Here is a 15552-nt window from a genome sequence, read left to right on the forward strand (position 1 = left end):
TTATTGCTAAGTGGTTTCTTAGGGATGTACCTTGCTCATCCTTATTTTGAGTTAGTTCCCACCGACCCGGAATTTCCAAAGCTACCTTGATGTCCATCAACTCTTCCCTTTGCAAGAGGCTGTTTTTGATAAGGATGGGCCCACCTAGTTAGCAGACGTCCTTGATGGTGACCAGGTGTCCTTTCTCTAGGAAACAAGACTGGTAACCCCTTCTCTCTTTTTCTCCATCCTAGCTAGAGCTCAGGAGGTCCAAGCCGAGAATGTGACAGTAGCAGAAGGCGGACAGGCTGAGATCAACTGCAGACTGCACCAATATGATGGCTCCATCGTGGTGATCCAGAATCCATCTCGGCAAACACTCTTCTTTAATGGCACGCGAGGTAACCTGGTTTCCAAGGCTTCAAGGTGTCAAATGAAGGGACGAGGATGGGATCTCAGTTTGTTGTGCTTTTCTGATGACGTTTTTGGATGTTAGGTGTCTATTTTAAGTCTTGATACATGATAGAACCTAGGAACTGGAAGGTCTCTACTGTTGATACTGTGTTTGGCAGTATTGTAAGAGGTGGTAGCATAGAAGTGTTTCTCCCAAAGTCTACCACCATTTCTACGGTTTTGAGTGCATTTCGTTCAAGATCGTTCAAAGTGATCCTTGTTTATTTTATTGGTCCACAACTTTCTCCTCTGCTGCTTACAGCCTTGAAGGATGAACGTTTCCAGTTGGTGGAGTTCACCCAAAAACAGGTTCGCATTGTGCTCTCCAACGCCCGTCTGGAAGATGAAGGCGGATACTATTGCCAGCTGTACACAGAAGATACTCACCATCAGATTGCCATCCTTACAGTCCTGGGTAGGTGTCACCCCGCTAAGCAACTGGCTGGCTGGGGAATTCTGGGAGTTGAAGTGGACTTCAACAAGTCTTAAAGTTGCCAAGGTTGGACACCCATGGTTTAGTCCAGTGGTGGGTTTCACATTGTTTTAGAACCTCTTCTGTAGGTGTGGCTTGCTTTGTGGGAGTGGCTTGCCAGCCATGTGACTGGGTGGGAGTGGCTTGCCAGCCATGTGACTGGGTGAGAGTGGCTTGCCAGCCACATGACTGGGTGGGCGTGGCTTAACAACGCTCTTGCTTAGCAACCAAAATGTTGGCTTAGAAACTCTGGCATTTGAAGCACGCAAGTCTTAAAGCTGTCAAGTTACAAGACCCTTGCGCCCCTAACCCTTTAGAAAAAAAAACCCCCAGGGGTGTTCAAACTTGACAGCTTTAAGACTTGTGGACTTCAACTCCCAGAATTCCTCCTCTCGCTCTTCATCTTGATGATGTGCGGATGGGCGGGGGGAGGGAGCTGGAACCGGTTCTAAACGGCACTATAGATTTGTGGAACCTCTTCTATAGAAGAGGTTAGAACAGGCAGGAACCCACCCCTGATTTAGTCTTTTAAACTTACGCATGCGAGGTAGAGCTGAGCTGGGCAACGGCACGCATGCCCGCAGAGAGGGCTCTGTATGTGCCACCTGTGGCATGCATGTCATAGGTTCACCATCATGGACTTATAAGGTCTGTCAAGTGTGTATATGTTGCTCTGTTTTCATACCCTGCAATCTGGCAAAGGGGTTTTCCCTCATCCCTCTAAATTTCACCTCTCTAAGTCGGACTCCAGCTGAACCAAAGGGCTGGGGGGGTGGGGGGAATCAGGTACGTTTTGGAAGTTGATGGTGCAAAGGACATTTTGTCTAGACGGGCTTCAATGGCTGTGCAGAATTTCAGACCTGTCTGCTTTATCCCCCCAGGAGCGCTCAGAGACTGAACCTAAGATCTTTAGCGTGCTGAACATGTGCTTTGAGGCTGAGCTGTAGCCTTTCTGAAAGTCACACTTTCGGGAATCTACCTAACCTGCCAGACAAAAGACTATTAGAAGACACGATCGTTTCTCAAGGTCAACCTTTGGCGGTAGGGGAGCAGATAATCTTCAGAGAGTGAGAGAGAAGAATGAGATTCTTCCTCAGCAGAACATCAGTGGAAGCATTGATGCAAACGAAACAAAGCTTATACCTCTTTTTTTTAAAAAAAAACAAACCTTGATTTTTGCAAGCACGAAATGTTGGAAGGAACAAATAGAGGTCAAGGGATTTAGCAAACCCTTGTAATCTTCAGAAATTCATACTCATCTCTTGGGCCTCCCTTTGTTTTTCTTCTTAGCCTCATTGTAGAAGGCTAAGTTCTTGTTTTCCTTCCTAAAATGACCTTCTCAGGATTGAGAAGCTTGGGTGAAGACATCTCCTCCTCCCACCATCACTAGCCGTTGAAATATTAATTAAGAAAGTTGCCCCATTGGAGGCGGTTCAGGTGCTCAGGTGAAGGATTCAGCCATGGGAAGAAGGAGGTGATGACTAATGATCTGCCCGGTTTTTCTTCTTCCAGTTCCCCCGGACAGTCCTTTAGTGGAGGTGAAGGAACAGGCGGTAGAAGGAGGAGAAGTTGAACTCACCTGCAGCGTTCCCAGGTCACGCCCTGCGGCCACCCTGCGCTGGTACCGGGACCGAAAAGAGATAAAAGGTGTCAATCCAAATGCTGATTTGGGCCACTGGGGAAACCACCTGACAAATAAACTAAATATATTTCCTGGGAAGTGGGATCCAGGCACTTCTTCTGTTGGCGTTTAGGCCAAACTCAACTTGGAATTAAGGAAGAGCCTACTCTTCCACTTGACTTGAGTGATGGGAGAGGGTACTTCCCTCTTACATGTCTATGGAGATTCTCAGTCATCCAGGTCATAGTTGTCTCAAAAGTGCTTAAAAGGTAACTGGACTGTTTTTTGAGGAAGAAGAAGAAGAAGATGTTTCACTTCTCATGCAAGACGTTTCATCATGGATGGAGCTTCTGGAATGAAAAGTGAAACTACTACTACTTCTGCTCCTCCTCCTTCTCCTCCTCCTCCTCCTCCTCCTCCTCCTCCTCCTCCTCCTCCTCCTCCTCCCCTCCTCCAAAAAATAGTCCAGTTGACTTTTTTAATTTTTTTAAAAAAGGACTTTTGAGTTCCCGCCTTACAGTTTGGGATAGACTCAACAACTATTCCTCAAATAAAGAAACAGATTCTATGCTCAGGCCTGGGGCTTTGAGGTTGTGCAGGGACCCTCTTCTTAGTTAAGCCAGTGATTTGGGTTGATGCTGCTTGGCCGTTGTGGATGTCATGCACACATTTTGTAACGTTTGAAATTGTTTTTATTTCGAGTCCACCTAGAGTCAGTTGTTGAGATTATCCCTATAATACATAACTGGGAGTTGAAGTCCAGAGATAGAATAGAATAACAGAGTGAAAGGGACCGTGGAGGTCTTCTAGTCCAACCCCCTGCTTAGGCAGGAAACCCTACAACACTTCAGACAAAGTGTTATCCAACATCTTCTTAAAGACTTCCAGTGTTGGGGCATTCACAACTTCTGGAGGCAAGTTGTTCCACTGATTAATTGTTCTCACTGTCAGGAAATTTCTCCTTAGTTCTAAGTTGCTTCTCTCCTTGATTAGTTTCCACCCATTGCTTCTTGTCCTACCCTCAGGGGCTTTGGAGAATAGCTTGACTCCAGCATTTTAAACTGGAGAACAAACAGCGAGAGCAGCTCTCTCCTAGATCAGATTAAAAACTCATCTAGTCCAACTTGCTTCTTGTTCTACACTCAGGTGCTTTGGGGAATAGCTTGACTCCCTCTTCTTTGGGGCAACCCCTGAGATATTGGAAGACTGCTATCATGTCTCCCCTGCTCCTTCTTTTCATCAGACTAGACATACCCAGTTCCAGCAACCGTTCTTCATCTGTTTTAGCCTCCAGCCCCCTAGTCCTCTTTGTTGCTTTTCTCTTAAAAGCTGCCAAGGTCAGACACCCCTGACTTAAAGGAGAATTGTTAAGGGCTCGTCAGGGTTATCTGATGGGGCTGATGTGCCGTTTGTGTGTATTTCAGGAACAAGCAGCAAACAAGAGAACGGGAAAGTATTCAGCATCAACAGCATGGTGCGTTTTCGGGTGGAGCGCAAGGACCACAGCAGCATTGTGACGTGCGAAGCCATCCACCCGGCGCTGCGTGGTCAGCGGAAGCAGACGCAGTACGTGCTAGATGTGCAGTGTAAGTGACCGCTGGATCTCCCTAAGGAGGGAGAGGGGGCAGGAGAGGTAGAAAGCTTTTGTAAGCCAAGGTCGGGGTTAGCGAGATTGAGATATGGAGCCATGTCGCATTTTGAATCCTGGCTGCACTTTTTTTCCCTGGTCCTGTTTGAATGAAGGAGGCAACAATTACAAACACTCCATAACTTCAGGAAGAAATTAACCTGGCCTAACGGGCGGACTGTTGAAAAGTCTGAAGCCCTTTCAGGCTTGCAAAATTCTGCTAAAGTAGAATGAGTTAATCTAGTGTTTCCTGTTTGGTTTATCTGTTGTGGGGGGCTGACAAAAATAGATGCGCAAAAGTGAGGGGTCTTAAAGGGGATAGATACTCCGCCAAGATTTCATTCCAACCACTGCTTATCCTTTACTTCAGCCCCACCAACTAACTGGCATGGGAGTGTTGGGGCCCACTGGCGGGCAACGGAGCTGGCAGCAGAGTCAGAGAGTGAGGAGGGTTGGGGAGGAACATGGGCCAATCCTGGGGACTGAGGAAAGCTCAGACAAGGTCTCTGTGTCGGAGGCAGAGAGGGAGTTAGACAGCAGTGAGGCAGAGGAACAGCTGGAGCCTGTTCCCAGTGTGCGCATGCGCAGAGCTGCCAGAAGACAAGAACAACTAAGAAAACAGGGTCGACTTGGGAGTAAAGCCACACCTTGGAGGTGATTGCCCCCCCCATAGGAAACAAAAGGGGAGCGAATGGGGAAGCGGCTTTTGCAGGAAACCATTCATTCATTTGGTCCAGAAAGTTCTGTTTGTGATTATAAAAGACTCTGTGCCAAGTTTTGCTTTGCCCTGCCTTTGGAAGCTAGTTATCTGGCAGCTCTCTAAACGAGATAAGGTGCGTGTGGATAAACATACCTCTGAAAGGCTGTTTGCTAAAGCCTTGCTGACTGTGAATGAAAGGAATTCCCAGTCATGTAAATAAAAGAGGTTTTGTTGGGACCAAGGTTTTGCTTCTTGCTGTCTAAGGAAGCCTGGGTCAGAATAGGAAAATGATCTCTAAGGGAAAACACTTTTGATAGAGTCACCTGTTTACCTTGGATTGGATTCTGTACAATTCCAGATTCTTGTACCACTTCATCCTTTAAGTCTTTCCTCTATGAATCGTGTTTCTCCCCCCCCCTCACATATTCATTCTTGGCTTATTATTTTAAAATATTTTATTCAGCTGTTCCGCTTTGGGAGCTGTGCTTGGAAAACAGCTTCTACTACGTTATGCACTCATTTTGATTTTTTTTTATTTATTCTGCCTTTCTGCCTACTAGCAGGATTCCAAGGTTGTTGACAATAAATAAAGTGTAGTGTGGTTTTCTTTTTTAAGGCATTAATGATGGATGAAGTTTCTGAGGGGATAGTGATATAAAACGTTCACACTTCTGGCTATGGAAGTTACTGGTTTACAAATCCAGCATGTAAAGAAAGCATATATATATATATGCTTTAATATATATATATTAAACTCCCTTCTCACTCCTATGGATGGCATATATTTTCCTCAATCTCAGGGTTTCTATCACAGCCTGGGAGTTGAAGGGTTCTGTATATAGTTGGAAGGGACCTTGGAGGTCTTCTAGTCCAACCCCCTGCTTAGGTAGGAAACCCCTACACCACTTCAGACAAATGGTTATCCAATCTCTTCTTGAAAACTTCCAGTGTTGGGGCATTCACAACTTCTGGAGGCAAGTTGTTCCACTGATTAATGGTTCTCACTGTCAGGAAATTTCTCCTTAGTTCTAAGTTGCTTCTCTCCTTGATTAGTTTCCACCCATTGCTTCTTGTCCTGCCCTCAGGTGCCTTGGAGAATAGCTTGACTCCAGCATTTTAAACTGGAGAACAAACAGCGAGAGCAGCTCTCTCCTAGATCAGATTAAAAACTCATCTAGTCCAACGTCCTGTTTTCCCATCGATCAACCAGATGCTTCGGGAGAAGCTGCATTTGAACAAGTACACTCTACCCTAGTCTGATTAGCAAAGTAGTTAAGTGTAGGCTGGGTAGTGTGACATGAAGGAGACAGATAGCTGGCTTGAAAATCTTAGGTCAAAGAGTGCAGAGAAGGTTCTTCATCAGAGGGGAGTGAAGATGCCCCACGGTTCATCCCCGACTCTCCAGCATTTTAATGACTTTTGATGAGGGAGCAGAGAGAATGCTGATCACTTGCATATGACCCTTAGCTGGACGGGTTAACTAATATTCTAAGGAGGTAGAAATAAAAATTGAAACGAACTTGATCAGCTGGGAAAGGGGCAGGAAGTAACTGGGAGGCTGGTAAGAGTAAAGATTCCCCTCGCACATGCGTGCTAGTCATTCCCGACTCTAGGGGGCGGTGCTCATCTCCGTTTCACAGCTGAAGAGCCAGCGCTGTCCGAAGACGTCTCCTTGGTCATGTGGCCAGCAGGATTAAACGCCAAAGGCGCACAAAACGCTGTTCCCTTCCCACCAAAGGTGGTCCCTATTTGTCTATTTGCATTTTTTACGTGCTTTTGAACTGTTAGGTTGGCAGAAGCTGGGACAAGTCCCGGGAGCTCACTCCATTTACTCAGTGCTAGGGATTCAAACCGCCGACTTTTCTGATCGACAAACTCAGCATCTTAAGACACTGAGCCACTGCGTCTGGACCGAGGCTGGACACATTGTCAAATGCAAAGTTAATGTTTTACGAAACGGATCAATTGCACCGCTACGGAGCGGGGACTTTTTTTGGGCTGGGCTCTGCCTCTTTTTTGGAGAAGAACTTGCAGAGGTAGCGTAGTAGAGTGAGGCATCTGAGACAGCCATGCGATATAAGTCTCCCCCCCAAAAAAGAAAGAAAGAAAGAAAAAGGAGTGGGTAAAAAAGGCAATCTGGAAGTAGTTCAGACAAGTGTGAGAAGACGGTCAGAGGAGTGGAAACTAAATCTTGTGAAGAGAGATTAAAGGAACAAGGATAGCAACTCGTCAAAAATCTGAAAGGCTGTCGCACGGAGACGAATGCCAGGTTGCCTTCCAGAGATGAGAAGGGAACTGGGAGCCCCTTTTCCGATTCACACGCTGGATTCAAAAGCTGCGGCTCCCTCAAGCTTCAGCCTTTGATTCCAATCGGTGTGTCGGAATGAGGGCGAGCAGGCTGTGATATTTTTTTTGCTTCGGTGAGTGAGTTCCCTCCTACAATGGCTACAAAGGGACTCCTTCAAGTGAGCTGTCAGAAGCATTTTGAGCCAACCTGGGCACTTTTGACAGAAGCCAACTTCTGGCTCTCTTCTCTAATTCGACAATCCTTGTTAAAGAAAAGCCACCGAGGGGGAACGCAGCTAGTCTTCGACTTACGATGTAGTGACAGTTGCAACAGAGTCAAAAAGGGGACTTATGACCCCGATCCTAAATTCCAACAGTTGCTCCCGCCCTCCCACACAATTACCTCAGATGCTTAACAACTTGGCTGCATTGATGGCCATTTGTAGCACCTCATAGTCATGTGATCATTGTTTATGCCCCGAACCAACACTTACAATAGATTCACTTAATGACCATGGAATTTGCTCAGTGGCCGCGGTGTTCACTCTTTTTTTAAAAAAAAGTTTTACTTTCTCCTTTCATATACATTCACAAATATACTACATTCTCGTAAATACTATTAACATCTATCTATTAAATACAAACATTTATCACAATCTTCTTACAAATATATAAAAAAACACAGTTGGGGTCACTTTCTTGCCATCCCGTATCTCCATCTTATTTTGCAACAGTCCTATTCTTTCCTTCTTCCTAACATCCCTTCTCTACCTTCTTCTTTCCTCCTCTCCTTCCTCTTTTCTTCTCCCCCCTCTCTTTCCCCCCCTCCTCCTCTCTTTCTCTCCTTCCTACCCTCTCTCCAACTCTTGGTTCCTTTCCCCTTTCTTCCTTCCTTCCCTCCTCTTCCTTCCTCCTTCCGATGTTGCCCTTGCTTATTTCCTTTCTCTGATGGATTTTTGGGGTGTTATTCCAGGGATCCCAACTTGATATTTACGTAGAAATATGTAGCATTCCATAGTCATGTGACCATCATTTATGCCCCAAATCGGCACTTACAATAGATTCGCTTAATGACCACGTCATTTGCTCAGTGACCGCCATATTCACTTTCTACCACCCCGTTAGCTTAACAAGCTACCACAAAGAAGATCGAAAAATCGGGTTGGGGATGTGACCGATCCATTTTATGAGAGCCATTTATCTGACAGGGGCTTTTTCCCCCTCTACTCCCATGCCCATCATCCCTGCCCTCTCCCTTCCCCTTCCCATGCGCTCCTCTTTCCCGCCCTGTCTACAGTCCTAGCACTTTGCCTTGAAGCATTTGTCTGACAAGGAACCATGGAAAGGGGCCTTTCTTCTCCTTACTCCCATGCCCATCATCCTTGCCCTATCCCTTCCCTCTCCCATGCACTCCTCTTTCCCGCCCTGGCACCTTGCCCCAAATCCATCAGGCCCCATTGGTTCACTGGCTTTCCAGAGGAAACTGCGAAAGAACTGACATAACAAACAATTGCCACTTTAAGACGCTGTGCTCGCTCTCCTTAACAGGCGAGGCATTCCAGAGTTATGCTGGAACACACACAGACAGACACACCGGTGTCGTCGTCATCCCCCCAGTATTTGTTTCCAAATTATTATTAGATGATTATTATTGTTGTTGTTGTTGTTATTGTTATTGTTATTGTTATTGTTATTGTTATTTCTCTTTTTCTAGATTCACCCACAGCGAGAATCCACCCGCCTCAGGGAGTTATGAGGGAAGGCGACACCTTAATTTTGACTTGCGCTGTAAACGGCAACCCACTGTAAGTCCTTTTTCTGGGTGGGAAAAAGCAAATTTTGGACTTATTTTGGTGGCAGGAGGAAAGAACCTTGTGTAGAAAACGAGGCGGCTTTGGGGAAAGGAATGACATGATTGTGGCAGCGGTTACCCTGTTCTTTTTTTTTAAAAAAAGACCGATTTTTACTGACATTTATTAAAAAGCCAAATCTGGTGCTGAGAAAAGCTGAAATTGGCGACCCCTAACAAATGAGAGCTGTCAAGGAAGATATTGGAATATTTTGGGCTTCGTCAACCAAGGGTATTGATTATTAGACCAAATCTGCCTCTGTCTGCATTTTAACTAAAACAATATATCAAAAACCCAACTTTTCACAAAAGACCCTTTTGCTTTTGAGCCTCTTGAAGGTGGGGGAGCAGTTCCTGAAGATCAGCCAACTTGGGAACCTCAGAAAGAACTTGCAGATTTCTGATTGTCAGCTAGCATGGCCAATGGCCATTGGGTGTGGAATTGTGGAGCAGTGCTTCTGAACCTTAGCAATTTGAAGCTGTGCGGACTTCAGCTCCCAGAATTCCCCAGACGGCGTGGCTGGGAAGAGTGTGATTTCTAGTTCTGCCTTAGGTATGAAAGCCAACTGGATTGACTTTGAGCCAATCACCAGGAGACAGTGAATTCTAGTCCTGCCTTATGCATGAAAAATGACTGGCTGACTTTGAGCCAATCACCAGGAGACAGTGAATTCTAGTCCTGCCTTATGCATGAAAAATGACTGGGGGACTTTCAGCCAATCAACAGGAGACAGTGAGTTCTAATTCCACTTTAGGTATGGAAGCCGACTGGGTGACTTTGAGCCAATCACCAAGAGACAGTGAGTTCTAGTTCTGCCTTATGCATGAAAAATGACTGGGTGACTTTGAGCCAATCACCAGGAGACAGTGAGTTCTAGTTCTGCCTTATGCATGAAAAATGACTGGGGGACTTTCAGCCAATCAACAGGAGACAGTGAGTTCTAATTCCACTTTAGGTATGGAAGCCGACTGGGTGACTTTGAGCCAATCACCAAGAGACAGTGAGTTCTAGTTCTGCCTTATGCATGAAAAATGACTGGGTGACTTTGAGCCAATCACCAGGAGACAGTGAGTTCTAGTTCTGCCTTATGCATGAAAAATGACTGGGGGACTTTCAGCCAATCACCAGGAGACAGTGAGTTTTAATTCCACTTTAGGTATGGAAGCCGACTGGGTGACTTTGAGCCAATCACCAAGAGACAGTGAGTTCTAGTCCCACCTTGGGCATGAATACCAGCTGGGTGACTTTGGGCCAGTCTTAGTCCAACCTACCTCACAGGGTTGTTGTGTGGAAACTAGAAGAAGGAAGATGTATTAGCTATGGTTGCCGCCTTGAGTTATTTATAAAAATAATAAAAGCAGAATAAACATCTAATAAATAAATTTCTCACCCTACCTGTAGCCCAGGGTTCAGGATGCCGCAGAAAACAACTGGGCAGATTTTAAGTTTGGAGATTCTGCCGTTAAAAAAACAACAACTTATTTCAAGGTCTACTAACTGATTCCATTTCCAAAATAAGATTTTTGGGCTTAAGGGGTAGAACCAAATACAAGGCCAGAGTCCAAACTTACTGGAGTGGAATGCCATAAAACAGTGTTTCTTAACCTTTACCACTTGAAAATGTGTGGACTTCAACTCCCAGAATTTCCCAGACAAGAAGAAGAAGAAGAAGAAGAAGAAGAAGAAGAAGAAGAAGAAGAAGAAGAAGAAGAAGAAGAAGAAGAAGAAGAAGAAGAAGAAGAAGAAGTAGTAGTAGTAGTAGTAGTAGTAGTAGTAGTAGTAGTAGTAGTTCAAGACTCATTGATTCCTGCCCCTCCCACCGTGCAAATCTAAATCTTAATTTCTACAATTCGATTTAGTGATGGGGGAGCCCTATTTTTTGGGGGGCCACTAGATATAAACCTACCAAGAACCTTTTTGATCTGGCACAAATCATCCCATCCTCTCCTGGGAGATGTTGATTTCAATTTTGACTTCTCTCTGTTTTGGAGCATCAGCTGTTTCAAAAACGGTGTGTGCTTGTGCATGTGTGAAAAATGAGACATGGGAGACAGTTTTCACAGCCAATGGCCGTTTAGGAAAGGAATAGCTGTTGGTGGCACGTGCTCATCTGAGTCACTTTTCTCCTCCGACGATTGGGTTTGGCATGTTTTTATATAACCTTGGCAAAGGAGACGCAGTTTGGTTTTTTTAAAAGAAAAAGAATATGCAAAAATAGGACAAAACCTTGCTTGCTCCTGGCTCAGTGTGTCAACAATTCTCGTCTGTCTTTTCATCTCTGTATTTTGCTGCGAATGCCAACAGGCAGAAGAAGGGACATGATTTCTATCCTGGGCAGATTGGCTTTGAAGATTGGCTTTATTGTATGAATCCAATCAGCAACTGATAATTGCTAGACACGGTTATCGGATCCTGGATCAATTAGGCTTAATTTGGGGGGATGATTGTGGTACATTTTCTTCAGAGTCGATTACCATAACAGTTTGTTAACAGAAGGTTTGGGGGATTTTAATCTTGTCTCTCTCTCTTTTTTTCAATTATTAGGGATAATCTCGTATTATTTGTATATCTCCAGATATTATTCGTGTCACTCTTGTCTTCCCTCTCAACTTTTTTGCAATTGATATAAAATTCTTTTGGCCTGTTTTGTAAAGGGGTGGAAATTCACACTGTTGTATTATATTCACCAGCATTCAACTAGGAAGGATATGTGTTAATCTTTTATTTTAAGACACTTTTTAATATCTTCTTTGTGTTTTTTGTTTTTTCCTCAAATATTTTGGTATCTTTTAATTTTTAAAAAAAAAAAATCAACTTTTTTTTTTAATTCACGTCCTGGCCATGGCTGCCATCAATATAATAAAACCAGCCATTTTGCCTTAAATGTCTACCTGTCCCATTAGGGTCCCGAGACCCAATCCTCAATTTTCCCCCCCACCGTTTTGTGAACAAGCCGTCCTTGCAGCTCTCCCTGACCCGCCTGACGGATTGGTACAATTCCTGAGCAGAGTTATTACTCGAGTGCCCCTTGATCCAGCCGCTGCCTCACTTGTCCATCCATCACCTGGTCTGGCAGCGAATAACCTTGAAGAGAAAAGAACTGCTTTCTCAAAAAGGGTGTGTGTGAGTGGAGGTGGAAAGGATGCTACGCTGGTGGCCAGAAGGCAGCACCAGAGAATGAGGACAGCCAGAAGGCAGCACCAGCGAGGCAGCACCAGAGTTGAGGCAGGGGCTAATAGATTCTTTTTGGGTGCCCCTTTCAGGCCCAGAGACATTAAATGGACCCGAGCGAACGACACGTTGCCCGAGCGAGCCCTCACGGAGGGTGAAGTGCTGACCATCCCCAGCCTCAGCATGCTGGATAACGGAACCTACTCGTGCCAAGTGGCCAATAAACATGGACGGTCCTCAGACCAGTACGTTCTGGTGGTTTATGGTAAGTCAAAGCAAAATTTATTGAGGCCTCTTCGGCTTCTGCCTGAACCTCCTAGAACCTCACATTTCCCATCTTCCGGCATTTGCTCCTTTTGGTCTTTGTGGTCCCAAATCCAACCTTCGCACTAGGTGCCTGGCATGCATTTGCAATATGAGCCACAGTGGCGTAGTGCAGTACTGCAGGCTACTTCTGCTGACTGCCGGCTGACTGCAGTTTGGCAGTTCGAATCTCACCAGGCTCAAGGTTATCGGATCCTGGATCAATTAGGCTTAATTTGGGGGGATGATTGTGGTAACTTTTCTTCAGAGTCGATTACCATAACAGTTTTTTTTTCAAGAGGCAACTGGACTTCCTTGTTTTTCTTTGAAGACGTTTCGCCTCTCATCCAAAAAGCTTCTTCAGCTCTGAAGAAGAACTCTTCTTTCCTGAAGAACAGAAGAAGCTCCTTGGATGAGAAGCGAAACATCTTCGAAGAAAAATCCAGTTGCCTCTGGGGAAAAAAAATAACATGGGACAAGCATGACCTGGATGACTGAGTATCTCCACAGACGTCAAAGTGAAGCGTTTCCTGGTGAGGCCTGGGTTGGAAATGTCTGCTGACTCGGGCCCTTGCCTCCCCATTGCCCATAGGGAGGGTGGCCAGAAATAGGAAAAATGGAGGAGACCCCCGTTTCTTTTGCAAAGCAGGGCAATTCTTGCAAGAGACATTTTCCATTTTCGGTTTCGTGTCTTCAGCACCTTCCTTCTCCTTTGCAGATCCTGGGGCTATTGTAGAGGCCCAGACCTCAGTGCCCTATGCCATTGTGGGGGGCATCCTGGCTCTCCTCGTCTTTCTGGTCATCTGTGTACTCATCGTCATGGTATGGTGTTCCATCCGGCAGAAAGGTGAGTGAGGGGAGCCCAGGAGGGTGTCAGCGTTCCAAATATCATGCAGAATTAAACCAGAGTCCAAGGCAGAGCTATCCTTAACGTTCCCATTTAATAAGTCAGACATGTTGGCAACGAACTGTGGAATCCCAAATCTAAAAGCTTCCTGGGATTCCACCCAGTTGAAAGTTCATGATCTTATCCCCACACCCATAAATCCATCACATGGTCCAATCTTCTTCGGCTACGCTGGCATCTCCACCCAGCTGGTTCCGGTCAGGTGCAGAGGTGCGGAGACAAAAGATGACCTTGGGCTTCTAGAAAAGAATGACAACAACACACCCCACAATTCTACTCCTTTCTATTCCCCCTCCCAATTACTACACTAATGAAACAACATAATGAAATAATAGAGAGTGTGGCAGGCCAAAGATCCTAAAAAGGAATATAACTGCAGGCCTCTTAAGTAACCTCGCCTCTCACCGCTGGCCAATGAATGGCAAACTGGTGTTCTTTTTCTTTTACTTCCAAGTGGGCATTGCAAGCATGCATTTGGGGGGTTGAGCGTTGGGTGGAGGTGCTCATGCCGGGTGGGACCAGCCCCCCTTGTTCTCTTCCCCCTTGGGAATGTGGGAAGGAGGACACAGCATCTCCCTGCAAGCCACTTGGCGTCAGATTCAAATTCTAAAAGGTAGAACCAACACAGCCAAAAGAAGCTTCTGAGCACCCATTCACATGCTCTCTTGGCCTCTTCTGCACCACGGCCAGCACCGGCTCTTTCTTCTCCAAAGCAACAGATGGAAACGAATCAAGGAGAGAAGCAACCTAGAACGAAGGTGGAATTTCCCGACAGTGAGAACGATCAAATCTGTGGAACGACTTGCTTCCAGAAGTTGTAAATGCTCCAACGCTGGAGGTTTTTAAGAAGAGATTGGACAGCCATTTGTTGAAAATGGTATACGGTTTCCTGCCTGAGCAGAGGGTTGGACTAGAAGACCTCCAAGGCCCCTTCCAACTCCGTTATTCTGTTATTCTCACTGTGGTCTCAATGCAGAGGCCAACTAGGAGCCACTGAATGGAAGAAGCTGGCAATGGCCAGTGCCCAGTGATACTCACTGTGACAACTGTTTATTTATTTAAAGAACTAATATCTACGTATCTCACAGTGATCCCAGGCATCCCACAACCACTCAGTAAAAATAAGATCAAAAACAAAGCAGGTGCAAGACCAACCGTACCTTCGACCTCCACTCAATCCCTTCTAGCCCATTTCCAGGGGGAAGTGCCAGGTCATCTCTGTCTTTCAGAAGATCAAAAGAGTCCTGAATCTCAGTAGGTTATTCTGAAGGTCTGGGGTAGCTACAGAGAAGGTGTGCCTCCGAGATCCCTCCTTCCCCCTAATAGAATCTCTATTCTATCTGACCTCGTGGGATGAGCAGATACCTTCAAGCCTCACAAATAACTTGGCCTTGTACGTTCCTTAAATAATGTGCCAGAGCTAACAGCATGTAGGTGTGTGAGTTGGGTTGAAATATGATGGCATTTGACATGATCTACGAGTGTCATGGTTTGCTGGTCTCCTATGGCTTGCAAGAGTTATTATTGTCTGCCTTCCTGGACTAAAGCGGCTGGGGTTTTTTTTTTTGGGGGGGGGGGGTTGGCATCCAGTCGAATTGGGATGGGTTTGTGATCCGTCCCTGATGGGCTGTGATCTCACTTGTAATTCATAAGATGAGTCTTCCAGGAAAAGCGGTCCCATGTTAGAGCCACAGCTGTAAGACGTCTTCTGTTGCAGCCACACAAGCCCCAATGTCTCTTGTGGCTGGTAGGATGACGGTCACAACCTCCGAACGGCACTGGATTGACAAAGGCTGCCCAATCCATAAAGCCAGATGCCTGGCTGGCTCTTCCTTATCGTCTTATTTGTTCTGTTGCCCCAAAAATACTCATTTCCCCCGAAAATAAGACCTGCCCGGATAATAAGCCCGATTGGGCTTTTGAGCGCATGCGCTAACATAAATCCTCCCCTGAAAATAAGCCCTCCCACCCTGGCCATCCCCACTCCGGTCCCCAAGGTCAAACGTAACCCTCAGTGAAATCGAGTTTGACACCCCCCCCCCAATTCTAAACTCTCCCAGAGCCAGGGTGGAGGAGTCAAGCGGGGCACCAGTTTAGAATCTTTATGCCGCCACAAGAGGACAAAAATGTAACCCCGTCCCAAACACCATTGGCCCATTTTTAAATTCGACCCATGTGCAAAC

General features: G+C 45.8%; 1 protein-coding gene across 1 annotated transcript in view; it reads left to right on the forward strand.

The window, feature by feature from the left end:
- Positions 1-15552, forward strand: part of CADM4 (cell adhesion molecule 4) — a 153155-nt gene that overhangs the window by 134230 nt on the left and 3373 nt on the right. Inside the window, exons 2-8 of the mRNA XM_081962260.1 lie at positions 234-380; positions 695-847; positions 2417-2551; positions 3950-4111; positions 8853-8943; positions 12252-12424; positions 13181-13309. Of these exons, the coding sequence (XP_081818386.1) occupies positions 234-380; positions 695-847; positions 2417-2551; positions 3950-4111; positions 8853-8943; positions 12252-12424; positions 13181-13309 (990 nt within the window). The remainder of the gene's footprint in view (positions 1-233; positions 381-694; positions 848-2416; positions 2552-3949; positions 4112-8852; positions 8944-12251; positions 12425-13180; positions 13310-15552) is intronic.

Source organism: Natrix helvetica, assembly GCF_964273705.1.
Source record: "Natrix helvetica genome assembly, chromosome: 9".
NCBI classification, from domain to species: Eukaryota; Metazoa; Chordata; class Lepidosauria; order Squamata; family Natricidae; genus Natrix; species Natrix helvetica.